General features: G+C 34.5%; 1 protein-coding gene across 3 annotated transcripts; it reads left to right on the forward strand.

The window, feature by feature from the left end:
- The first annotated feature begins 205 nt into the window (after positions 1 to 205).
- Positions 206 to 20401, forward strand: LOC131160238 (uncharacterized). 3 transcript variants are annotated; one of them, XM_058115676.1, is made up of 9 exons: positions 206 to 426; positions 11787 to 11914; positions 12012 to 12069; positions 12184 to 12318; positions 12390 to 12992; positions 13078 to 13221; positions 13293 to 13424; positions 17338 to 17376; positions 19540 to 20401. In XM_058115676.1, exons 2-9 carry the CDS (start codon positions 11811 to 11813, stop codon positions 20161 to 20163), a joined length of 1839 nt encoding a protein of 612 aa, XP_057971659.1. In that variant the 5' UTR covers positions 206 to 426; positions 11787 to 11810; the 3' UTR covers positions 20164 to 20401. The 3 variants fall into 3 exon arrangements, with proteins under 3 accessions (XP_057971659.1, XP_057971660.1, XP_057971661.1); XM_058115677.1 differs by having other exon boundaries at positions 230 to 426; positions 12441 to 12992; XM_058115678.1 differs by lacking the exon at positions 206 to 426 and having other exon boundaries at positions 11787 to 11903.
- Positions 20402 to 27023: the final 6622 nt, after the last annotated feature.

The following is a 27023-nucleotide window of genomic DNA, read 5'->3' on the forward strand; positions in this document are numbered from 1 at the left end:
GTGAAAATCGTCAAATTTTTGCAGGGCAAATATGAAAATTTTCAAAAAAATAAAATATAAGGATTTCCTTCCGTTAACTGACGTCTAGAGGGTTTCCTGTTTCGGAGGACAAGTTTGTGAAGGCTAAAAGTGAAATTTGTCAAAATTTTGCTGGGGCTAATGTGAAAATTGTTAAAAATTTATAGGGCTAATATGAAAATTCTCAGGAAAAAGGAAAAAAGAAGGAAGATTTCCTTCCATGACCATTAACGAGCGTCGAAAGGGTTTCTTGTTTCGACAGTCGCGGGATGCTTAAAGAAGAAGAAGAAGAAGAAGAAGAAGAGGAAGAAGACGACTTCTGCATCAATGTCGGATGACGCTATCTCCACTTCCAGCATCTCCACATAAAATCGCTAAAGCCAGCTTTTTCCCCTTGAAATTCCAAAGGTACCATCCGGCACAGCATTAGTTTCAGGCTTAATAAGCTTATTGGGAGGCTGTCATTCTGAATAGAATTCACTTTACTCAGCACAACTATGGGACGTTCAATATATGTTTTAGAATACTTGTGTGGTCTTAATTTGAATATACTATTCAATATTGATGCCATTTTAAAAATATATATATATTAATTAATTAATTAAGATACAAATTATAATGTGCACTTCATAATATGCTTGAAAAAATCAAAGATTGAGAAGAAAACAGGTAATTGGAAAGATAAGGCACAACCTAGAGTAGCAAGAGGTACCACCCTGAGAAGCTTGGTGTTTAATTCGATATGATGGACCAGATGGTTAGAACACCACTTGCGTTTTTATTGCAATACCACTTGTTTTTTATTATCTCAAAGGGCATTGGAATCAACTCGGTTGAGAACTAGGGGCTGCTCGGAAAATCATTCTGTAAAATGGTGAAAATTGTTTTGGTGCTCCTAAGTAAAGCATCAAGGTTATGTTTGATCCACAGAATGTCTATTCCAAGGAATGGAATGGCCATAATATATAGATTTGATAGCTTATAAAAATAAAAAAAAGAATAAATCAAATAAAAATACAACAAATTGTGAGCCTTGAACATGGAATGGACATGGAATAAATATTCTGAAATTTTTCCATAGGGATTTCTATTCTTATCTTATTTCATTTTGGAGGGAACAACACAATCTTTGCCTAAGTAACTTTTTTTTCTAAATTATCATATTCTTATACAATTTCTATCATATTTCCGTCTCAGTCCATTCTATTCCTAGGATTAGACATTTTCTATGAGCCAATTGTGACGTAAGTATTTTTGATAAATGCATGGTATTACATCTCAAATGAAATATACATAATCTTGCAAGTTGAAAGATTAGAGTTGTATGCATTTTTGCTAGCAAAAAACAAACAGAAATGAAAGACTAGAGATTTCTTGAGAAATAATATGTTCAACATAGATTGGGATGGGGTACTACACTACTACCTTGAGAACATGGTTTTCATGAGCTAAATGTTCTTTTAGCCCCTTAACCATTTAAAATGTTATAAATTTGATCAAACCAAAATTTCTATTTGTGTCCTTAATGTTGTTCATACTTCATTGTTTTGGATCTAAGGACTATTCCTTTGACCGAGCGGTATGAGCATTACATGCTATCATGTGCCCATTTGATCAAATTCTAGGCTGAGGTTTGTCCTTAAATAAGAAATTTTATTGAGTCAAGGACTTCAATAGAATCAATTTTTCTTTGAGGATCAAGGTGGAATGTTTTAAATAGTGGAGGGTCTAAAAAGGCATTTAACTCTTGTTCTCAATCTAACAAATGGAATTTCATCATAAGATTTTAGAAGATTTTAGTGTTTGACTTTGAGCACAACAATTTTGTTCTTAGTGTCGTAACTCCTGGTCTTAGATATTAGATAGGTGCATGTGACACCCAATGCACTTGAAATGTCACCTTCAGGTTTGGGTGTTATTCCCTTTCTCTTTGGTTAAAGCATGCTCTTACAAAATACACTAGTCTAGTATAAATTGAATTGCTATAGTTAGCCATTGTGATGTTATGAGGTATAGCCTAGAATAGCATGAAGTCCTACTATAGTGGCATGGAGCACTCTATTTGGACAAAAAATGTTATTTTACTCTGCAAAAATGAATTTTGATACAATAACAACAACAAAACCGAGCCTTAGTCCCACTAAGTGGGGTCGGCTATATGAATCCTTTTCCGCCAATTTATGCGATCATAGACCATTTCTTTTGATAGATTCAAAGATATTAAATCCTTACTCGCTATCTCCTCCCAAGTTATTTTAGGTCTACCCCTACCCCTTCTACTGCCCCCCACAGTAACTAAGTCACTCTTCCTCACAGGTGCACTATAAGGCCTACGTTGCAAGTGTCCATACCATCTGAGTCGTCCTTCCCTTATCTTATCTTATATAGGAGTTACACCTAACTTACCACGAATATGTTCATTTCTTAATTTATCTTTCAATATTATATCACTCATCCATCTAAGTATCCTCATCTTGGCAACTTTTACTTTTTGGATATTATGTTTCTTTGTCGCCCAACATTCTCATCCATATAGCATAGCTGGTCTTATAGTTGTCCTATAAAAATTTGATACAATGATTTTCTTTATTATCATTTTCTTTTGAATTTCTTTTATGAACAATTCATAAAAAATTATATTCTCAGCAACTATGTGTATTAATGATTTGGTTGGTTTCTTAGATTCCTATTTGCCTTTTGTTGTTGTTGGTTTTGGAGCTTCTATTGCTGGTCTTTCCTTTTGTTGATTTGGAACAATAAAAGATGCCTTGCCAAGATACGCATATGGTATGATTTGGGAAGCGAGATACAGCCCGTGATAGAATTGCTTTGACATTGACATTTACATGGCAGGTCTTATAACCTACAACTGAATAAGTTTTAAACCAGTACAGCTTATAGGCATATTTTAGTATGTTTTTTTCAGAATAGGTGTATATTGAATTGACAGAAAATTAAGTTTTCTTTAATTAGCAATATGTTCTTATGTGTTCAAATCTGGTTGTTCCCTTTGGGATTTTCATTGGGTGTTCTGGAGGGCCAAACTACGTAAGTTTTATTCTTCAAGTTTGGAGGATGCCTGACCCTTCCTCTTTTGTATGTGTATGTGTACGTATATATTGCCTCTCTCAAAGTAAATGTTCTTTTTTCATCTAATTTGGATTGTTTGATCCTGTAACTCTTGTTGCCAATCTGAAATAAATTGAAGTTTCAATGAAGAAAATACAGGATTTAGGGTTAGAGAGGGAAAAGAGAAGAAGATATTAGAGGGAGAAGACCAGTCAACAATCCCCTGGAGCTTATATACAGCTCCAGGTCTGCCATCTTTATATCTTAGGAAGAAGATGAGTCGGCAATCCCCTGGAACTATAGCTTCAGGTCTGCCCTCTTTATATGTTAATAATAGTAGGATGTGAGGCACAAGAATACCTTTACTCATGCCACCTAATTACTAAAATAACATATTCTTTTGTAAAATCCCCCTCAACTTGATGGTGTACCGATATCACCTAGTCTAGCTAGTTACAACAATTAGACAAGGTGGATTTCAAATAAAGCTTTTGTGAATACATCTAAATAATCCATAGATCTGACAAATGGCTCACAACCTTCTTCAATGTAGCATTCTGCCTAAAATAATATTAAGCCTCAATGTGCTTGGTCTTCCAATGAAACCCTGTTTGCAAACAATATAAATGAAAGAATTATTATATCAAAACAAATCTGTGGCCTTGTTACCAAGAATCCCATATGTGACGTGTGAAACTGGTCACTCACACAAACTCACTAATGCCATAGCTCGTATTCTGCTTTAGTACTAGGTCTCACTAATGGTGGTTGGTTTCTTATTACATCAGATAACAAGATTACCACCCACAAATGTACAAGATTCTGTAGCAGACCTTCAATCTTGTATAGAGGCAGCCCAATTTGCATAAGAGTATCCCATGATCTCATAGTTTCTATTACATTTATGTATGAAACCTCTATTGAGAGAGTGTTGAGATACCAAAGAATCCTAAAAACAGAATCCTAGTGTGTCTGCTTGGGATTTTCCATAAATTGTCTCAGCGGCCCAGTAGCAAATGATATGATAGATCTAGTGGCAATCAAGTAGTTCAACTTGCCAGCCAATGTTTGTCTTCGATATCTGGTCCCACTTCCTTAGACAATGTTACGTTGAGATCCATAGGAGTATCAACTGCAATATACCAGTCTTACTTTACAAGTCCAAGGTATATTTTTGCTAATATAGGTTCAACGCTTTCTTATTGACAATCTCAATGCTAAGAAAGTAATGCAGGGTACCTAAATCATTGATGTAAAATTTTGTTTGTCATTGCAAGTGATGATTTCATCAAGCACTACTAAATGTAACACATTTTTCTCTTTATATATATTTATATATAAGAAAGACCAATTGACCATAGTAGCACTAGATAAAACCAAATGTAGAGATTCACGGCCCTAAATTGTATTGGGCTTGAGGAGACTACTTAGTGCTTAAGATCATAAATGGCTTTATGCAACCTACATACTTTACCACCCTCCCCTTGAACAACATAGCCGATTTTGTTCTATGTACGCCTCTTCTTGCCAATCTCCATATGAGAAAGCATTCTTCACATTAGCTAGCATAAGGTTCAATCAAAATCTTTTGCCAATGAGATCTATATGTGGACAAAATTTAGACAAGTAATATGAGAGAAGGTCTCAAAATAATCAATACCATATGTGTGGATGTAACCCTTGCCAACCAATCAAAGCTCAAGATGTTTGATAGAGCCATCGGGAAGATATTTGACGGTGTAGACCTAATGGTACCTAACCAACCCCTTATTAGGAGAAAGACCCACCAAATATCATGTGTGGTTAAGTTCATGCATCCATTTCTACATCCATGGGATGCTTACACCCAGGGTTATTAAGTGCTTCAACATGTGAGAAAGGAATAAAAATAGAGGGATTAAATGTGGCAAAAGAATGCATAGTAATAGGAAGGTGAAGAATTGAGACATAATGAGCAATAGGATAGGAAACTAAGATTTACTGAGTACTTGAGTACAAGTTTAGGTACCTTTTCGGTGAGCAATAGGCAAATCTAAGTAATGTTGGGATGGATCTCTAGGTCAACAAGGTAGCAAAAAGGTGGAAGAAGCAACTACATGGGGTAATGATGCCTTTGCCTACTTTTCATGATTCATAAACCCTTAATCATTTCTCGGTGTTCATAACCTATGGATTGGGAAGACGAATTGAAGTTCTCTGTAGAGGAATAAGGCTAGGAGAGGGAGTATCAAACACAAGGGAGGACCAGAAATAATTGATGGACTTGTGATAGATTCATACAAGGAGTACCTATGCATAGAAATAAGGTGTCTCCTTTACAAAACTTGACATCTGCACCAATATAGTTCGTGCCAAACATTTATGTCATTTTTGGGTTCCCAAGTATTTGGCGAAGGCACATTTACTTGCGCGAGGGGAGAATATTGATGTTTATAGGTACATGATGGAGAAGGGAATTTGCGCTACCTAAAATACATGAGAGTATCCTATTAAGCAGAAAACATATTGTAAGCAGTGCATCAGCCCAAAAAGTTTTAAAGAAACATGCATGTGAAAGAGTATAGATCATAGTGCACCAACCCAAAAAGTTTTAAAGAAACGTGCATATGAAAGAGTATCGATCATGCCCTGTCAAGTAAATGTCTATTTTTCGTTCAACTACTCCATTGTGCTAAGGTTGTACACATGGTCTTAGATTTCCAAGAAATTGTCAAAGTTTCCACTTTCCGTCACCCTTGAAATTGAAATGGCAGTCGATTTTTATCTTACATAATTTCTATCAAAATTTTAGCAAATCATTTGAAACTTATTGAAATCTTGAAATTGTAGCTAAACTTGTCAAAATTTTAACTAACTAACAACAAGCCTTAAGTCCCACTAGGTGGGGTTGGCTACATGAATTCTTTTTCTCCAATTCACCCGATCAAGAGCATTTTCCTCCACTAGATTAAGGGCTATTAAATCCTTCCTCACTGTTGTCAAAATTTTAACTATAGAATGAAGTTTCCTTGGAATTCAAATGTGAGATTTAGACCCAAAATGCAAATTTTCTCTTAATTTATCTTATTTTTTATTGAAACAAAAGATTATTACAAGGGCTTTTGAAATTATATGGAAAATTAAACTTACAACTACATTTTGTTTGACCATATATGTTTAAATTATCTCTATTTGTATAATAAGTAACATTTAATTGATTTATGAATTTCATTTATATCAACTGAATGATTTTAAATTGTAGTTGCGAGTAGTGTAACGTTATAGTAACAAGAATAAAAGGAAGCTGGAGTAGCGGGAGTAGCAGATGTTACATTACAAGAAGCAGGTGTAATGATTGTGAACTTTTTTCAAGCATGCACAACTTTGTGCATGTTAGTGTGTTTGCATGTTTTAAGATTTTAAGCCTTCTTAGAAAGAGTTTTAGTGTATTTTAGATCCTTTAGTTCAACTAAGTTGTTTGGTAAGGGCCAAGAAATTTACATTTTTTTAAACCACCATTGATAGAAAAATTTTGTGTGCGCGTAATTATACTTTCTCATTGTTCTTATGCATGATAAATTCTTATGTGTGATAAATTAATTAATAAAACAAAATACATTATACACGTCATTAATCTATTAGACACATAAGGGCCCAGTGTACAAAGTTCCTGCGTATGTGGGGCCTGGGGAAGGGGTGGACCACAATGGGTCCATAGTATACAACCTTACCTTGCATTTTTGCGAGAGGCTGTTTCCACGCCTCGAACCCGTGACCTCCATGGTTTTAAATCGCGGTAGCGGGTAGCGTAACGTAACAGTAACAGGTGTAACGGGAAGCAGGAGTAGCGGATGTTACATAACGGGAAGTGGGTGTAACAGCCGTGAATTTTTTTGAAGCACGCACAACCTTGTGCATATTAGCGTACTTGCATGTTTTAAGCTTTTGGCCATTCTTAGAAAGGGTTTTAGTGTATTTTGGACCCTTTAGTTCGAGTAACTAAGTTATTTGGTAAGGGCAACAAGTTTACATTTGTTTTAAACCATCATTGATAGAAAATTATGTGTGTGCACGTATTTATACTTCTCATTGTTCTTATATGTGATAAATTCTTATGTGTGCTAAATGAATTAATAAAATAAAATACATTATACACTCCATTAATCTATTAGACACATAAGACATACGAATAATATAAATATAAAATAGCTAGAAAAGAAAGAAGGTTGAAGTTGAAAAATAAAGAACATAAATATCATATTACTAATATTATTAAAAAAAAAAATTCCTAACAAGTCAGTATTTTGAAATTGTTAATTAATGCATCTATTGTGAGTATTTAAAGAAAAAGTAAATTTTGTATCATTGTCATCCTCATTATAATCTCTTCCCCCTCTTGCCACTTGGAATATTGAGAATGATATATGAAAGAGAGAGAAAAAGTGAGAAGAAAAAGTAAAAAATAAAATATTTTTTTGGTGTAACAGTCCTGTAGCGGTTACGTAACAGCCGTAGCGGCCTTTACGTAACGGTCACGGTCCGTAACGGCCGCTACGGCCGTGATTTTTCTTCCCACCGATTTCGCGGTGTGTAACGGTATCGGTAACCCAAAAAACCTTTACGTAACGGCGTTACGTAATGGTCGTGGCCTTTATTTAAAACCATGCCTCCAAGTCACACGGAAACAACTTGACCGTTGCGCCTAAGCTCCCCTTCCTATTAGACACATAAGACATGAATAATACAAATGCACAATAGCTAGAAAAGAAAAGAAGGTTGAAGTTTAAAATATATAGAACATAAATTTTAAATTGCTAATATTATCAAAATAAAATATTTTCTTAACAAGTTAGTATTTTGTGTTAATTAATGCATGTCTTGTGAGTATTTTAAAAAATAGAAAAATTTTATCACTATCATCCTCATTATAATCTTTTCCCCCCTCACACTACATAGTATATTGAGAATTATTTATGAAAAAGGGGGGCCCTGGGGGGGGGGGGGGGGGGGGGGGAACAAAAGTGAGAAGAAAAAGTAAAAAATAAAATAAAATTTTTTGGCATAACAGTCCCAGTTATGTAATGGTGTAGTGGCCTTTACGTTATAGTTGCGGTCTGTAAAAGCCGCTACGTCTGTAATTTTTCTTCCCACTAGTTTTGAGGTATGTAATGGTATTAGGAACCCAAAAAACCGTTACATAACGGCGTTACGTAACGGCACAACCGTTATTTAAAACCATAAATATTATAATACAAATATATTATACACATTATATTACAATTATTGCACCTCATACACAACATAGATGTATTTAATTTATGATATATTAGTCTAAAAACTTACATTTGTCTATTAACCATTCATAAATTTTCATGAAAGAATTCCATGCTTTGCTCTACCAATTTCCATCGTTTTTTCAAATCAAAATCAAAATTGACATCGAAATCAAAATTTGCATTGAAATTTCTTTACTTTTGGAGCTTTGAAGTTTTAGTCGAAATCTTAACCTAAGACCTTATCTTTACATACAATGTTTGATGAATAATCCCTTTGGCCAGGCGAAAAAGATTGAAGCTTTTCTAGAACAAATTCAAGTGCATTATTAGATTGAAAAATTTGAATATCAAATCCAAATTGGTTTTTTCCCTTGCAAAGTGGGGAGCCTTGTGCCTTGGACACCCTTTTATTTGTTTATAAATATAAATTGAGTTTTTATTTTCTAGTATGTTGAATACATTAAAGAAATTGAGGCAAATGCCTCGATTTGTTGAATTGGCGGAAAAGGATTCATGTAGCCAATCCCACTTAGTGGGACTTAAGTCTTCTTGTTATTATTGCATCTTTTAAAAAATAGATCTAGGTCATACGTGAAAAATATTGGATACAACATATTGATGATCAGTCCAATTCTTGACTCTACAAAACCTTAAATATCATAGTGAATAAGAGAAAACTGTGATTTATTACTTGACTTGACTCTAGATAGGAAAGAAGTCCTAACGTGCTTTCCTAGCACACTAAACACTCAATGAGAAATAAACTTAAATATTTGGAAAAACTTGTTAAACGACTGTGCCTTTGATCTCGAGGAACTCTATGAATAGAAATTAAAGAAGCTGTAGGATAAGAACTGGATCTACCACCACTACTGCAAAATATTGTAGGTCATCCTTCTCAAGCCCTTATCCAATCCTTCCTCTTCTTCTTCATGTGACCCTAAATAACACAATTAGAAAGAAGGAAGGTTACTGAGTCGTTATGAGATTTAGTTAGTTAACTAATTGGTAACTGGGGAAAATAGGCATATATAATGCAGATAAAAGAGGAATAAAAGGAAACTAAAGAATATTGCTACAACCAAGAGGGTGCAACCGAGCCGTGTAGATTTAGAGTGTAAAGTGGAGGGTTCCAAGGATTGGAATAAATTAGAATTACATGTCATATGGGAGGAGGCAGTAAAAATCAATAACCTCGAGTGAGGACCATGAAGAGGCAAGAAGCTCAGTTGTACCCTAGGTCTTAAATTTCGATTTCAACTCAAATTTCGAAGCTCCAAAGGTACGGAAATTTCGATTTCAATTTCAATTTGAAAAAAAAAAATGGAAATTAGTAGTAAAGCATGGAATTCTTTGTGAAACTTTAGAAATGGTTAACAAACGTAATAATACAAGTTTTAGGACTAATATATTTCAAATTAAATACATCTATGTTTTGTAAGAGGTGGAAAAGTTGTAAAATATTATGTATATCAAACATATTTGTAAGATGATGTACACTAAGCATATTTAGTTAATACAAATGAAATTCGTAAATTATTTAAATATTATTTATTGTACCAATAATGATAATTTAGAAATGATTGTTAAATAAAATGTTACTGTAAGTTTATTTTTTTCATATAATTTCAAAAGCACTTGTAATAGTCTTTTGTTTCGATAAAATAAATTAAAAGAGCAATTTCACTTCACTCATAAATCTCTCATTTGAATTCTGACGAAATTTCATTATATAGTTAAATTTTTGACAAATTTCCCTAAAATTTAGAGATTTCGATAAATTTCAGATGATTTGTTGAGATTTCGACAAAAATTATGCAAGAAAGAAATTGACTGCCTCCGGCAACTACAATGTTTTCTGGCAGCTCCTAGACTTTGTTTCTGGTCTTTGGTGTTGCAAATAATCCCTTGACAGCCTCAGATTTGAGTTTAGGGTTTCTTTTAGGGTTTAGCTTTGGTTTGAGGTTTAGGGTTCGGTGTTGGTATGCACTTAGGGTTTAAGTCGGATCTTGCTCTGGTACATGTTGAATAATTGGATAAAATGGAAGACCTAACATCAATGATAGGTTTCTCCCTCTATTTGTAATATAAGTCAAGTACAATGCCAACGACCATAATACCCTCACTCACATTTAGTAGCATAACTCTTAACACATACTAATAATGCTAAATGACCAAATAACCATTAACACAATAACATACCCTCTTATATTGAACCTTGGGATGAATGAACATAAGTAGGACAGCGTGAAGAGAACCTCAAAATGGGCCAAACTGAGGCTGTGCTGTGTATGCCCTGTTCTTATCTGCTGTACTATGAAGAATTTGGTATAGTTTAACATTCCTGCCATTGAAATCTCATTATGTATGCAATTATAAAGGGAATCTTTTTATTGCCATTCCTTGTCTTATTGAAAAAATGTCCATTGAAGATATAGTTGGTTAAGTTGCAATTCTCACAACTTGAAGTTGCCAATTGATCTATCACTCTCCTAGATAAAAAACCACCACACATGGGGTTCACCAAATTCTGAATAGTTTGGTGCCCATTTTTTCTTTTTTTTGACAAGCTTCTTCTTTTAAAAATGAAAGGCGCTGGGTATTACACGTCTGTTCAGCTTGTAAGGATAGCTCTTTTGCTCTTTTGGGGAACTTCTAAAAAAGGTTTTGGACTTGGAGCTTTCAAAAGCTAAAAAAGCTAGCTTTTTCTCTGACATTTTACCCATTTCGATGGCAGTCCTTACTTTTTTTATTTTTTTATTTTTTTTTTTCAAATATTACAAAAATATCCATGCAGTAATTAAATTTCTTAAAACGAAATATCCATTTCAATCATTTTAAACATTTTCAAGCACCTTATAAATTTTTAACCAAATGCTCAGGATTAGTTATTTTCTTTCTAACAGTTTTTTTTTTTCTCCCTTAGGGGGCAAAACAATTTTAACAAACCTGATTTAGCTCTTTTTAATCAGTTCCTTTTTAAAAATTCCTCTTCATCAGCCAAAGAGGGGCCAAACTAAGCCTTAGATTACCTGGAAAACTGTCGCATGAAGTGAAATGGGGACAAGGTATTGTGAAGTGAGGAGCATATGCATAGCGCATGCCACCTTTTCTATTGTAAGACTTTATAAGTGAAATGAGCCCTGGTTTAAATAAGTCAATATTTTTCCCCAGTTTGTGAAACTCTATTATTTTAATGAGCTTTCCTGCTGTGGTTTTACAACCTTAAAATATATTCAGGAGAAGGCTTTTCCTATTGAGTTACACGCATCCAAATTTTAATGGTGATAGTTTGTTCTGTATTGTTTGTTGCTTTTCTATTCAGTTTTACCTTTAGGAAAAACATATAGCGAGTTTGAAGAGGTTATTTAATTTTTTTTTTTTTTAATTTTAAATTGGACCAACTTAAAGAACTGAAAATCTCTCTCAATTCTGAACTGTTAGATACCGACTGAAGGAGATTGCGTGATGCAAAAGAGAAAGGTGCAAGAGCATATTGTATCAGAAGGGAAAAAGAAAAAGAAGAAGCAGGTTACCACACCTCGACCTGCATGCTCATGGGTATATTTTAGGTAGCAATTAATTCCTTCAAAGTAGGGTCTCACACATATGAGCAGATTCCTTGAGGTTATTTCATTAGCATGCTAATTTCTGAATCAATTTTCATAGCCGAGAGTTCATTAGAGAGTATAGTGCCTCCCATCCAGAGTCTTCAGGGCTCAAAGCCGTAAGTATTCCGATTTATTGATGTTATTGGATAAAGTTTTTTTCTTTTTTCTTTTTTCTTTTTTTATATGGATTTGTTGAAGACAATCACTAAGCATAATAACTTTGTATTCAGGCCACAAAGGCTGCGTCAGATGCATGGAAATTGATGAGCTTTGAGGAAAAAGAAACATACGCTAGACGTGCCCGTGAAGTGTGGGATAAGTACTTGAGCACTGCTCCTGCCCGTGCCCCTAAGCGAAGGAAACAGGTAGTGCATATTTTAGCGGCTGTTCATCTCAATGTCTATCAATGATGATTCTTACAATCTAGTTTATGCAGACCAAGCTAGTCACAAGGTGCTCTCCTGGTCGCTTATTCAATGTGTTGCAGCGTCTTACCCCTGATCAAAAGGTTGCAGTGAAGAGTATGGGATTTGGCAGCCTCCTTCGCCTTAGGTGCAGAACTCTCCGCCGCAGCTTGTGTCTTTGGTTGTTGGAGAGGTTTAACACAGCAAGGCGCAGCTTGGAGATTTGTAGCGAGTGCATTCCTTTATCCCCTCAGGATGTGGAGTTTGTCATGGGACTAGCAGCTAGTGGGAAAGATGTGGTGAATTCAGGTCCGGATGACCTAATTTCTGAATTGCGTCAAAGTTATAATGCTACAAATCGTGGGATTTCTGTGCGCCTTCTAGAGGAGCGGTTGGCAGCCACAGAAGCTGGAGAGGATTTTAAGCGATCATTTATCCTATATGCATTGGGCACTCTTTTGTGCCCGACAGCAAGGCTGGATGTTAGCCCTTCTTTCCTTCATTTTTTAATTAATATGGATGCTGTCCATCAGTACAATTGGGGAAAATTTGTGCTTGATCGTTTAGTTCGGGAGGTATCTCGCTTCCGTCAAGGGAAGCAACGTGCAGTTGGGGGCTGTCTTCTGTTTCTCCAGGTAAAAAATGGATGTTACTGAGCATATGTTTGAATCTGGTCATAAATGTTGCACTTATATATCTGACCTATTTATTTTCGGAAAGCTCTTTTACTATGAGAGCATCTCTATTGAAGGAACTGGTGCTTTAGTCCCTGCTGTTTTTCCATGCTTATCCTCATGGGGAGAGGAAGAGATTAATGAGAGAGAAAAACGAGAAAGAGAGCTTGGTGGTTATGGGTTTGGAGAGGTACACTCCTTTTTTCTTCTTTGCAACACTGTAAAATGTGTCAATTTATCATGCTTTCTGCTCCTGTGCAGGTGATTTGCAAGGATAGGTGCCTTGGGATGGACGAATCAGATTTTAGAACCCAAGTGGATGGCCCACCTGCAAGCAAAATGGGTATCAGGGCTGAGCAAGGTCGTCCTGACCTTGAGCAGGATAGAAATGGGGTACTGATGACTTTCCCATTCTTACATTACATCATTATCCACCTTTTGATAAAAAATATATACTTTGTCCCACCCATCATACTATTTATCAGTAAACACTTGTAGGCATTTGTGAAGTCATAGAGTTGGGGTGTGTGTCGTGTGTTTGTGTGTGTGTGTGTAGTTTCCTTTCCCATTGCTTTGCACGGACAATATGTACTGAAAAAAAGTCTCTTGGATAAATTAATGGATATATAATATTATATGAGACTTCATAATAATCTCAAGGGTGGATTTTGCACATGCTGAATTAACTTTTACTAGTTACAAGAAATAAATAAAACTTGTACATAGAGATAAAGGTTGCAAACATCATACCCTTGAAAATATATTTTTGTCATTGAAATAGTGCATACTGGTATATGAATCAAGTTATCTTAATATGAACAAATATAATTCTTCAGAAAAAGAGTATTTACCCATACCCCTCAGTGTTTTGCAGGCATCAACTTATATTGGCCGGTTTTATTTTGGACCCACTGGTTTTAGTGCAATACATTTGAAGTGTTTTATCATATTGATTTATTAATAGTCAGTGGCAAACCTGAGAAATATAAGGAACAATCAGATTAGTGTAGGAAGAATAAGAAGAGGAGAATGAATGAGAGAAAGAAATTAGCCAGAGAGTACTAGTTGTTTCTCCAGGACTTGACCCCTATTTATTTGAAGTATTCCCTTGTGACATAAATACCACCCACACAAGAAAACACATATACCTTAAGCCATAATCTACTCAAGTGGACTGCTGGAGTTGCATAAATATCATCTAATCCCAGCTTGGCACATAAATTTGAAAGGAAAAGTTTAAAGGCAGCTTTTATAAATAATTCTCTTAGCTATTAGAGCACTTCTCAAATGGTTTAGTCATTATCTTCATCACAGCATTCCTCACAAAGTAGTAGTCTGGTAGACCACTTTGATGTACTTTGTCCTCTCATGGAACGCAGGATTGCTAACAATGTAAGCATTTATCACAGAACATATTCATAACTTTGTGACCAAAAACTCATATCCAACATTAAGGACTGCAACCATGCTAACTCAGTGATCATATGCATCATAGCTCAGTACTATGCTTTAGCAAGGAATCCTGCCACCATATTCTTTTTCTTATTATGCTACAGAACAAGATTTCCGCCCACAAGTGTACAATACCCAGTGGTAGATCTTCAATAGCCCCATCATCAACTGTACTAGTCCAATTTACGTCAGAGTATTCCATAATATCTAAGTTTCTAATACATTTCAAGACCACCCCTTTTCTAGAATACCTTTTCATACTCTGAAGAATCCTGCAAACAAAATCCCAGTGCGCATGATAGGGATTGCTAGTAATGTAGGCATTTATCACAGAACATAATCATAAGCTTTCACTCCAAAAAACCCATCTCAGACATAAGAGAATTCAGCCATACTCAGTGATCATATGCACCACATCTTGGTGCTGTGCTTTAGCATTGAATGTTGCTTCTGTTGTCTGTTTCTTATTATGCTATCTAACAAGATTTTCGCCAACAAATATACGATACCCACTAGTAGATCTCCAATAGTCCAATCTTCAACTAATCTAGGCCACTTTGCAGAGTAGCCTCCATTATCAAAGTTTCTATTGCATTTGCAGGTCATCCCTTTGCTAGAATACCTGTTCATATACTGAAGAACCCTACAAACAACATCCCAGTCTGCCTACTTGGGATTTTCCATAAACTGTTTAACTACCTGCAGACTGAAGGACATGCCTGGTCTAGTAATTGTTCGAATAAATAAGCTTCCTGACCAACTTTAATATCAATGTTTGTCTTCAAAACAAGATCTGCTAGCACTATATAACTTTTTGCATTCATAGTAGTATCTTTAGATCCTGAGCCTCATTTAGCTAGTCTAAAGTATATTTTTTCTGAGACTCATTAAAATGCACCTTACAACTTCAATACCCATAAAATCACAGATTCCCTGTACCTTGATTTGGAATTGTCTCTGAAGCCAAAACTTATCATTTCCAGTCCTGCTAAGGTTGGTGCTGGTGATGATGATATCATTAACTTAAACCACTGAAGCACCACATCTGTCTCTTTTGGACAAAAAAAAAATGATCAGAGTAGCATAGTATAGAGCCAAAAATTAAAAAAAAAAAAAACCACTATAATGAATATAATAAAATTTGTGCATAATACCCTCCTAAATGCATTCAGCACCTTGTTCTGATGGAATGTAACCACTAATCTGATCAGGATAGCATTTTTATTACACTTTGTTTGGGATAATGAGACCTACAATCAAGGAGGAGGACAACGATAAGGAACAAGACAAAAAAGTTGAAACAGATATACATTTGAAGCTTGTCCTTTGGGTAGTAGCTCAAATGAAAATTTGATGCTGATGCTAGTCCTTTAGGTGATATAGTACATTATTAGTGGGTGAATATTAGCATTGTACATCATTCCACTAAAGAGTTTTCTTGTAGAGAGGAGGAAAAAATGAATTTTAGTTTGTGCTTTAACCTCTAATCAATGGTAGAGATGCTATTTTTTGTACTTCTTGGAGGCCTTTTTATTTGCAACATGAAAGCACCATTCTGGTACTCTTTTAATTAGCTTTTGTTACACCCTTTAAGCTAACAAAATAGTGGACAGACAAACCTGAGCTTATCTAAGTTCATATTGTCATTGTTGTCATCATCGTCGCTGAACATATTTTATGAGTGAATGTGAATGTCAGACAGCCTGTGTTACATCTACATTTATTTTCAGTTTGTAGTGATTTGAAAAATAGGATAATGCAATAGTGCAATTTTTTCTGACAGTCCTGATGCTGCTCTCTTTCTTTTTTTTTTTTCCTTTTTTTTTTAAATGAGCTAAGAGAAAAGAAGAATAGGAGAAATACTCAAACACTGAGAAGTAATCAAAGAAAAGAAAGAATAGAAAAGGTATCCTAACCTATGACAAATGCTCAATAAAATGAAATAATGTTTAATCCCAATTAAGAGAGCATCATATTCCCTAACCTTTGACACCATTGAACCGCATAAGAACAATTGAGCAACAGAATTCATCAGCTTTACTCATACAGTCCACATTCACTGACTGAGAACCTTGTTTACACAAATTGTCCATGGTCATTATTATGCACAAAGATTGCGCAACCAAAAAAGCCACCATGGAAGGGACCTTGCAATTCCAAATGTACTTTTGAGGAAAATTTCTTGTTTATAGCTCTACTAGGGAGCAAACACTTAAGACTTAACAGGGAAAACTTTAGACTTCCCAGAAATTCTGTTCATCATGTCCAGAAAACTAACCTTTTTCATAATCTTTCCAGAGCACCTCTACAAAAGGCAACTCCCAATCATTTAAGCTCATTGTATCCAAATAAGAATTAACAAGTTCATCTTTCCTCAAAATCCTCAAGCGATATAGCATGCTAAATAATCTAGGGCTTGAGCTTGAGCTTGAGCTTATTCCCACACCATTCCTTTTTTCCGTCTTCCCCTTGCCACTTGGCTTATGCTGTAAAAGTAACAGTCAATGTTCTGAAGGAATTTGCTTATTTAATGTAGGTTCGGCTATTTGATGATCCTTTTATTCTTTTTAGTTCTCATTATTTAATTTTATTTCATCGGCAAGCCCATTGGGTCCAAGCTACACAACAGGGATAACCAATCCCCCAGCCCAATACCTTCCCCACGTCTTCCCAATGGTTGAGCAGACGGCATTCACCATGGGTGTTCTGTGATCAAACTATTGCACTGCTACCTTGGGGATATATATATATTTTTTCATATTTTTGATAAGTCCCATTAAAAGGTAATTTCCATTTCCATTTTATTTTTATTTTTTGTCTAGGTAATTTTAACTTGTGGCTGTTCATGTTGTAGGCTGAAAATGATGGAATCCAAGGCAAAATCTTTCTGGAGGTACTTAGTTATCTTTTTCTTTTCTGAACTTATTTTCTCAGTCTTCTTCTCTTCTCCTATCATACCCCATCTCTCTCTCTCTCTCTCTCTCTCTTGCCCTTTTTTATAAAAAAAAATTAATGAAATCTTGGGATTCTTATTTATAAAAATTAGTAAAATGGTGATAGAAATCTTCACTTGAAGATCATCATTTTAATTACTTGTTATCATTAGGGAGTTGATATGTATTATTCGAATAGATTCCTTTTGCAAATATAATGTTTTAACTACTTAAAAATAATGAAGAATTAGAATAGTTAAACATATAAATGAAGTAAAATAAAAAGAAGGAATTTCTATATATTATAATAAAAGTTCCTCTACTTGTGCTATTTTACTTTTATAATGATGGTGTTGCATATGATTAGAATTTTATCTATTGATGTCATACTAGAAGTCTGAAGAAGCTCTTTTATTAGGGTGTTGATATTTATTATTCGAATAGATTCCTTTTGCAAATATATGTTTTAACTACTTAAAAATAATGAAGAATTAGAATAGTTAAACATATAAGTGAAGTAAAAAAAAAAAAAAAAAAGGAAATTCTATATATTATAATAAAAGTTCCTCTACTTGTGCTATTTTATTTTTATAATGATGGTGTTGCATATGATTAGAATTTTATCTATTGATGTCATACTAGAAGTCTGAAGAAACTCTTTTATTTCTCAAAATAACTTGTGTCATATCTTAGAAGATAGTAACTTTTGTCGTATTTGAAAACGAGAGGCATAATAAAGTGTAAGTTGAAGTCTTTTAAATTTTTAATATGTATTTGACTATTTGCCATTATATTTTCGTGTACATTACTCATCACTTTTAAACTCATCTTAATTTTAAAGGAAGCAATGAATTTGATGGAGGATATAAAATGACCATTCTCTACATATCTTTCTAATATTTTCTTCCTCTCGTTTACTCTTCTCTCATTAAATTTTTTTTTCCTAGATTCATTTTCCCTTCTATTTGCCATTATATTTTTGTGTAAATTACTCATCACTTTTAAACTCATAATTTTAAAGGAAGCAACGAATTTGATGGAGGATATAAAATGACCATTCTCTACATCTCTTTCTAATATTTTCTTCCTCTCATTTACTCTTCTCTCATTATTATTATTATTATTATTATTTTTTCTAGATTCATTTCCTTACTGTTACCCTGCCTCAAATTGGTAATCATTGCTGTAATAACATGGTGGGATATTAATTATTCTGGAAGCAAAACTCTTGCTTTCTTCATATCCTCTTCTCAGATTTCTTCGGAGTTCAGAGGAAAGTTTTCCTATATATACATGTGTCACTGCTTGGATGCGAGGTGGTTTGTTTATAACTTTACAATGTACAATTAATGAAGGGAGTCATTCAATGCATTAGAAGGTGATCATAATTCATTTTTATTCAAATTCTGTTATTGATGATGATACGAGATTCGAGATTTGGAGTATGTTTTGGTGCAATTAGAAATGGAGTGTGGAGTTAAGGGTGCAATATAAAACAAGTCATGATAATAATCATGCATGCTTGACATGACATTAATTTTTCTAGCTGCTTATTGGTGGAAGGGATACTTATGCTAGAAATTCAAATTTTAAGGGGCATATTGATATGATAAAAAAAGGTCAGGAAGGTAAAGTGAATTTTGTTGAAATTTACGGAGACAAACTGTCCTGTATTTTTTCCAGTCCAATTTCCCATTTGTATTATAATTCTGCTAGAAGTTTGTATCACCCATGATGTGCATTTTTCCACAATGTGATAAATTATCTGGACTTGGATGAAAGCAGATAGGTTGGTGGGAATTTAAAATTTTTCACAAATCTAATGGTTTCTTCCCAATTTATTATTCTCCTATTAAATGTAATTTTACCTTGAGAGGAATGGCTTGTATGAAACCAGAAGAAAGGCTGTGTCAGGGGTTTTTATTTGCGAGTCAAGAGAGCAAAACCAAAATGTCTTCCCCTAGTTTGTAAATTTAAGAAAGTTCAATTGATATGACAAGTTCCTCAAATGGTCACTGGCTGGAACGTTGAGTGCCAATTGCTATCTTTTGACATCCTTAGTACATTGTGGGAGTCATTCATAACATATGACTAAAAATTTGTTTGTTTTTTCTTTTTCTCAGGAAAACAGGCTGATTCCTATTAACAAGAACAACGTGGTGTGTGGGCACATTGAGGTGGTGATTGATTCAGTCAGAACAATGTGCCCAAACAAAGAGTATGGGTGTGAAGAAACATTGGATTGCATGAAGAAAAATGACCATGAAGAGACATGCATCTATGCACCATGTGCATGCCCGCTTCTGGACTGCAACTTTGTTGGATCTTCGCAACAGTTGTCCCTTCACTTCAGCAGCAAGCACTGGGATTCTGGAAGGCGTTTCCAGTACAACTGCCCGATGGCTGTCTCCTTAGGTGCAAGTGAAACATTCCTTGTTCTTCAGGCAGAGGAGGATGGTCTCCTCTTTCTGCTCAACAGAGGGATTGAAACTGTTGGGAACGTGATTACAATAACTCATGTCAGGCCGAGCTCTTCAAAAGAAAGGTTCTTGTATGATCTTGTATCAGGAAGAGGAATCAGCTGTCTTAGATTAAAATCATTGGCACAAAATTTCCCAGGGCGGGTGGAAGGTTTTCCCCCTATGGATTTTCTTCTGATTCCTTTTCATTTCCTTAGTTCCTCTGGTCAGTTAGACTTCGAGATTTGTATATGGAATTCAGCAGAACTTGGGGCTGATTGCGCTTGACTTGGTATCTCTGCACACATGCATGCACATGTAAATCATGATTTTTTTTTTTTTTCCTGTGATAGTTTGTCAGTCATGTTCTTAGTTGGGTCTTAACACTTGGGATGATGGAAGAAATCAGAAAGTAACATGGGATGGCTTTCCTAATTCTAAGAACAAAAACTGTGGTAGTTGCTGAGTGACTGGTCATCTGGGATTTGCAGAATGAGAAATGAATTGAAATGGGTTTCATGCTGCTTTTCTCTCTCTCTCATCATCATCTAGGATTTGCAATTGTGTTATTTTTGCTAACATAAAAAAAAAAAAAAAATGATTATTTTTGAATTTCATTTTAAGCTACAAGGCTCCCCTAGTGGCACTAGTGCATAAAATGGGTGCTCGGACCTCATGTGAATTGTGCTCTATTTGTAAGAGTATCATGAAGAATGGGTCTCATACCTTTCTATTCTTTGATAAGAATAGAGTCTAAGAAAAGTTTGGTACGATATCATATGGAATTTTGGAGTTCGGGGTTAACATCATTATAAGAGATGGGAGATGGCTCTAGCGTATGAGCATCTCTATCATCGTTTCTACAGTAGAAGATGCTTACTGATGCTTTGAATTTTGATCTTGCTCCTTCTGAAAAACTGGTTGCTTTCACTACCAATTCTCTTAGTTCCTTGAATCTCCACCACACCTGGTATCTTTTTAAAAAGAGAAGACTGGAGGTTTCTTAAGCTGACATTTTCTGATTTAGAGGCTGCAATCCCATGCTTGCCTCTATTTTATATATATATATATCAGAGTCGGGTGCTTGGGATAAGGTGAAGCATATCTAGGAATGGAATAGAATCGAAGGAAATGGAATCAAATTTATTATTTGATTTTGTCATGCTTCTCATTTATATTTTCATATCATTCTCCTTTCCTATTTCCATTCCATCAACAAACCAAACATGAACGTTAGATCATATAGGAGCGGGAGGGAATCTTTGTTTTTTCATGTATTGTTTCCCTAGTATTATATACGAGAAAGCTACCATTATTATGAGAATTCCTAATCTCCTTTGTAATGTAATTAAGCTTCATCCTGGTCCTACTTCAAATCTTTGCAAGCCTACTCTTACTCCCTACACCTACAACATCTTAAGAGCTAGAATGATTTTGAGACTTTGCTTGCTAGATAGATGAGGTTGTGTAGACCAGTGGACAAAATTAATAGCTATGGCTTTGGTACTAAGAGATAAGCAAATTTGTTTAGTTGGTTGTAGTTCTATTCCTTCCCTATCCTTCCTAAGCTAATATGTGCTTTCTACCTTCTTCTAAATAGAAAAATAAGAATAAACTTCACTTTGACCCTAGTGGTAAGTTAATTTTGAATCAAGATAACCGAGTTGGATTAATTGGACTCGAAGCTAGTTTTTTGTTTTTTATTTTTGGTTGATTAGACATCAACACTAAGTCTAATTTATAAAGTGAAATGTAGTTATTTGCGATTGCATACCCCTTCGTACCCTTTTCATGTTCTATGCCCACATTCAATTCCTTAGATTATATATTTCAGTGCACAATGCATATAAATATATACTAGTTGAATTCAAATTTAATACCTAAGCCTTGAATTTATGAGTTAATTTTTAAATATAAATGATCTTTGTCCCATTTGAAGCTTTCAATAAAAATATATAGTCATTTCACTATATGATACTCAAGTTGGTACATTTTCTTTCTAGTTAGGTATATATTTAGCCCTATATACCAAAAATGATTTCCATTTGTAAACATAAAAGAAAATAACTATCAAGGAGCACAAATTCGTATTAAACATGTACTAATTCTTATTTGTTTTATCAACATCAAAATCAACATGAACCTATTGGGCTAACAAAATTCATGTAGTCAAACTCACCTGATGGGGCTTAAGATTTGGTTTTTATTTTTTTATTTTTTTATTTTTACCAGTATGCAATTATTATTTATAAGACTAAAATATAATTCAAAATTTGTTCTTAAAATTTCCATATATTTAAGATAATTTAAGCAAATTTATTCATCACTAGGAGACATCCTTTTTTGCCTTTAATATTTTTATTTATTATTTATTTATTTATTTATTTTGCAAAAGGTCAAAAAAATATATTAAAGAAAGAGAAATAGAGTACAAAATAAATATAAAAAGGGGCCTAAACGCAACCAGGAGCCTTAGGTTCAAAAGAAAACAAAAGACCCAAATAACAAAAGCTAGCAAAACAGCCAACTATACCCCAAAACTCACAAATTTGCAAAAGCCTATCCATTTTGGTTAGACCAAAACATCTGTCTTTGGCATCCAACCTAATTTTCTAAGAGACAACAGCCACATTAGTAGAAGAGGACAGAATTTTTGGACCTCCATGCTTGATAAACACTGGAGGTCTAGAAAAAAAATCTAGTAGTATTTGGGAGTATGAATTTCGAATCTTGGATTTGAATTTGCATAGATTTGGATAAATTTCAATACAAGTTTGTCATTACATGTTGTCCAAATCCATACAAATTTAAATTTAATACTTGGAATCCAAGCTCCAACCTTAGAGGGTCTAAGTTTTGAAAGGCAATGAAAGCTTTCTCATATATGTCTTTTGTACTAGCATACTTTGCAAATAAGATCCATTACAATACCCCAAGGCTTCAACATTTTAAGAGTGGTCAATCTATCCAAAATTACAAGCTAAGCAATAAAGATCAATGACCATGGCATCAATTTGTCTTTAACTCTTCTGATTGATAGAACAATAGTGTTTCAATTTTGGATTAGCACATGTATTTTGAATTTTTTATATATATTTATATTTAAAAATTTATTTTCAAATGGTCCATTTTGTTTCACATTACCAATATCTCACTTTTAGGTATAGAATAATTTTTATATGCAAGAATGGATTGCAATATCAATGTATCTTAAATTTTCTACAAAGCATGACTTTAACTTAAATGTTACTAATTCAAGGACGAGAAACAATTTGTCAGCTAAATTAAAATTGATTAAGGAGTTGCCTTAGTTTTAGCTCTATATAATGAACCCAAAACCTTTGAGTCAAAAGTGAAATTGGTCCTAAATCAACGATTAAAGCGTCGTAGATCCTTACTTTGTAATCCCTTTTATCATCTATTTGAGAGTTTGCTTTTTCTTTATATACTAGACTTCTTTCATCGTCTAGTATATATTTGTTTAAACCTCATTCTGTTCCCTCATTCCCTGCATTCAATCTAACTTGAGCAATGGAAAAAAGCCTCCACAAGCAACTAAGGTCTCCAAAGTTTCCTTTTCCTTCTTGTTAGGTGATCAACAACAAAGTGTTGACATGAGAATCAAGGTATCAATTTTTATTTCTACAAAATGGTGCATCAAGTAAGGGAGAGATGCCACTGACAAAAAAAATGATGGTCACTACTCCACTGTCTTTCATGAAGAAAGTGGATTTGGTTTGCAAACAAGAGATGGAAGAACACAATGATACATGAACTACAAATTTTAAAACAAATATCAAATGGGATTTAGACACAAAAGCATATGTCAAAACTGATATAGATATGAATCCTACTAAAGAAGACATTGATGAAGGATGCTCACACGAAGGTTGAAGAGTGTGGCCAGAGGATTTGAATGCTCACCTAAGAACTTGGTGGTAAATTTGAAAGTAAAACCATTTCATGGCTTCTTGAGCACATCAAACCATCCATTATCAGCACCACTAGTTCAAGATATATCACGCAATTGCCATAGCAGTGAATGGGGCATTCAACATCCCAACACCACCAACTTATCCTCTGCACACTGATATCGCCAACCATATAAACAAGATGCCTAAATGAAGACAAATAGGGAACCATAGATGAAACAAATACATATATTCATATCTTAGAAGGGATTTATCTCACATTCGAAAGTTGTCATAGAAAATGGGAGGTATGAGATTGTCCATAAAGAATAATTTTTATTTCATTGATGTTCTAATTTTGGATTAGATCGAACATATTATATTTTTTATATGTTTAATATATATGTTAAATATTTAGTTTCAAGTGATCTATTTAGTTTATGTTACCAATATCTCACTCTTAATTTTTAGGGCAATAGACACAAACCTCCTTTGAGATTTGGCAAGACAAAGACCTCCCCTGAGTACTCAAAACTCTCGTAAACCTCCTTTGAGATTTTAAAAAACTCATAAACCTCCTATCGTATTTGATTTTTGGGACACTTATACCCCTCAAAATTTGTCTTTTTTCCAAATATATATAAGGACAATTCTGCGTCTTTTTGGCAAATCTAAGCGGAGGTAGTGTGTTTTACCTTAATTTTTATTTTCAAGAATAGGTTGCAATATCAATGTATCTTGGATTTTCTATAGAGCATGACTTTCTTCCAAAGAGAGAATCCTTAACTTAATTGTTATTAATTTGAGGAAGAGAAACAATTTGTCAACTAACTTAAAATTGGGAAAGAAATGACCTTAACTGTAACTCTATATTACGAACCCAAAGCTTTTAAGTGTCAAAATCAATTAGTCCCAAATCAATTATAGATGCTTCGTAGATCTTTGAAATTCCTTTTATTGTCTATTTGAAAGTTTTATTTGTCTTTATCTATTAGACTTCTTTCATCGTCTAATATGTATTTGTAGTGCTATGTCACAAACATGGAGTTTCTTCTTTGCAATTCTCAATTGCATATGTTGTGTACAATAGATGTAGATAAAATCCTAACTCTTTGAGATAATATTGGTTCTATTGCAGCCAAAAATTGAAGGTCCTTCACGATCTCTGATCACAACCACCTAAAAAGAAATAAATAAGCAAGGTTTGTGTTGTTTTTTGTCCCACATTGGTAGAATAGTTTCACATTAGTATAAAAAGTTGTTTTGAATTTTTTGTATTATTTGTCCCACATTGGAGATAAGTGTTTTTTGGACTTAAGGTTGAAGCTATATAAAGAGTCCAACTCTTCATTTGTAAAATATACCTCAAAGTTATACTTTGTCAAGAAGTAGTGGATTGATCGTCGATGCCTGAGGACATAGGTAATTCTATACCGAACCTCATTAATTTCTTGTCTTGTTCTTTTTACTGTTTTATTATTAGTTTCTACATTGCTTTAGTTTCTTATATATTCAATAACAATAGTTGTAGTATTGGTGTTTGGCACAAGTGAGGTGTCCGGCACAACAATTGGTATCAGAGCTAGGTTGAATAGTGTTGATACGGAAGTGTTCCTCTGTTAGGATCCTTGATTCCACATTTGATGCCTAAGAAAGACCTTGTCTAAGCGAGTGCTTAGAGACCATTGCGGCTCAGTCGCTCCTTGGAGGTCAGCCTAGTCAAAGTGGAATTTCATAGGATAAAACAGAGTAGACACAGTTGGTACGTACTATTCATCCTAGGCCTTTTGCTTTGTTGGTTGCTATTTTTTTTTTTTTTTTATCAAATGGGTAAATATACTGATCAAAATTGAATGTACAACTACACTGGGCATCCCCAAACCAGTCCAATTGATTGTTACATCAAAACCTAGGCATTCCTAGGGGCTAAATATAGTCATTCTAGTACAATTCAAAATTTCCTAACATCACTTGCTCTCCATGCTATTAATCATCATTACATTTAATCTATGGAGTACATATTAAATTTATCAAACACAACCATGTATATATGTCTTTGGATCACTTTTACCATCTCACCCGAGGTGATAGTATGATTTTCAAACCTTCCTTTGTTTCTAAAGTGCCAAAGGAAATACACCATAGCAGCCAGCCCAATCCTTTTCCCCGCAGAGTGGATACTATTTCCTTTTACTTCCTTATGTAGACATTTAACTACAACTTTGATCGTGGACATCTCTCTTCTTAATCCCAGCCATCTTTAATACCATTCCATACCTCCATTAAAAAGTTGCACCTGAAGAACAAGTGATCTAATGTCTCGGGTTTTGACTTGCAGTACACACATTTCAGGTCCATCCCTTCTGCTATAACTTTATCGCATGTGGGAAGTTTCCCTTTCACTCCCAGCCAGAGGCACACTGCATCTTTGGGAAGAATTCCATTGTACCATACTTCCTTTGCCCATGGAACTTTATGTTTCTTTACCCTCCAGAATTCATAGCATCGGTGGCACTCATTCTCCCAGCCTTTTAGAATTTCAGTGGCATTTCCCACACCACCACACTTCTCCTTCAGTTAGTCCCTAACTTCCAATAGTTTTTTAAACAGATTGGAGTCATCCTTCTTTGTTTCAACTTCCCAAATGGTAGCATTACTTAAGTAAATTTGGTGAATCCACTTTGACCATAGTGTATCCTTCTTTGAGTGTAAATTCCATAGAGTCTTTGTCATCACTACCTTATTCCATGAGCTTAAGTCAAATACCCCCAACCCCACTTCATCTTTTGGAGCACAAAATTCCTGGCATGCCACCATTGGCTTTCTTCTACCTCCCCACAAGAAGACTCTACAAAGTTTAACTATCTGATTTAGTACATTTAAGGGGATGGGAAATATGGCCAACCAAAAGCATTCAACCCCCTGGATAATTGAATTCAGAACCTTCAGTTTCCCTGCTTATGATAATGTCTTACCAAGCCATTCCTTAAGTAGATTTGATATTCAATTCACCAATGGGCCATAATGTGCTGCATTCAACCTTGATGACAACAGAGGAATCCCCAAGTATCCAAAGGGAAATTCCCCTAATCTGAATCCAGTTGTACTCATTATCCTCTCCAGTTCCTGCTCCTTAATCCCAACTTGGTACAAATTTGATTTTAAACTATTTGCTGCAAGTCCAGAGTAGCTGATAAATTTCTCCAAGCATTCCATTAGGTACCCAACTGAGACTGA

Source organism: Malania oleifera, chromosome 7 (genome assembly GCF_029873635.1).
Source record: "Malania oleifera isolate guangnan ecotype guangnan chromosome 7, ASM2987363v1, whole genome shotgun sequence".
NCBI lineage: Eukaryota > Viridiplantae > Streptophyta > Magnoliopsida > Santalales > Ximeniaceae > Malania > Malania oleifera.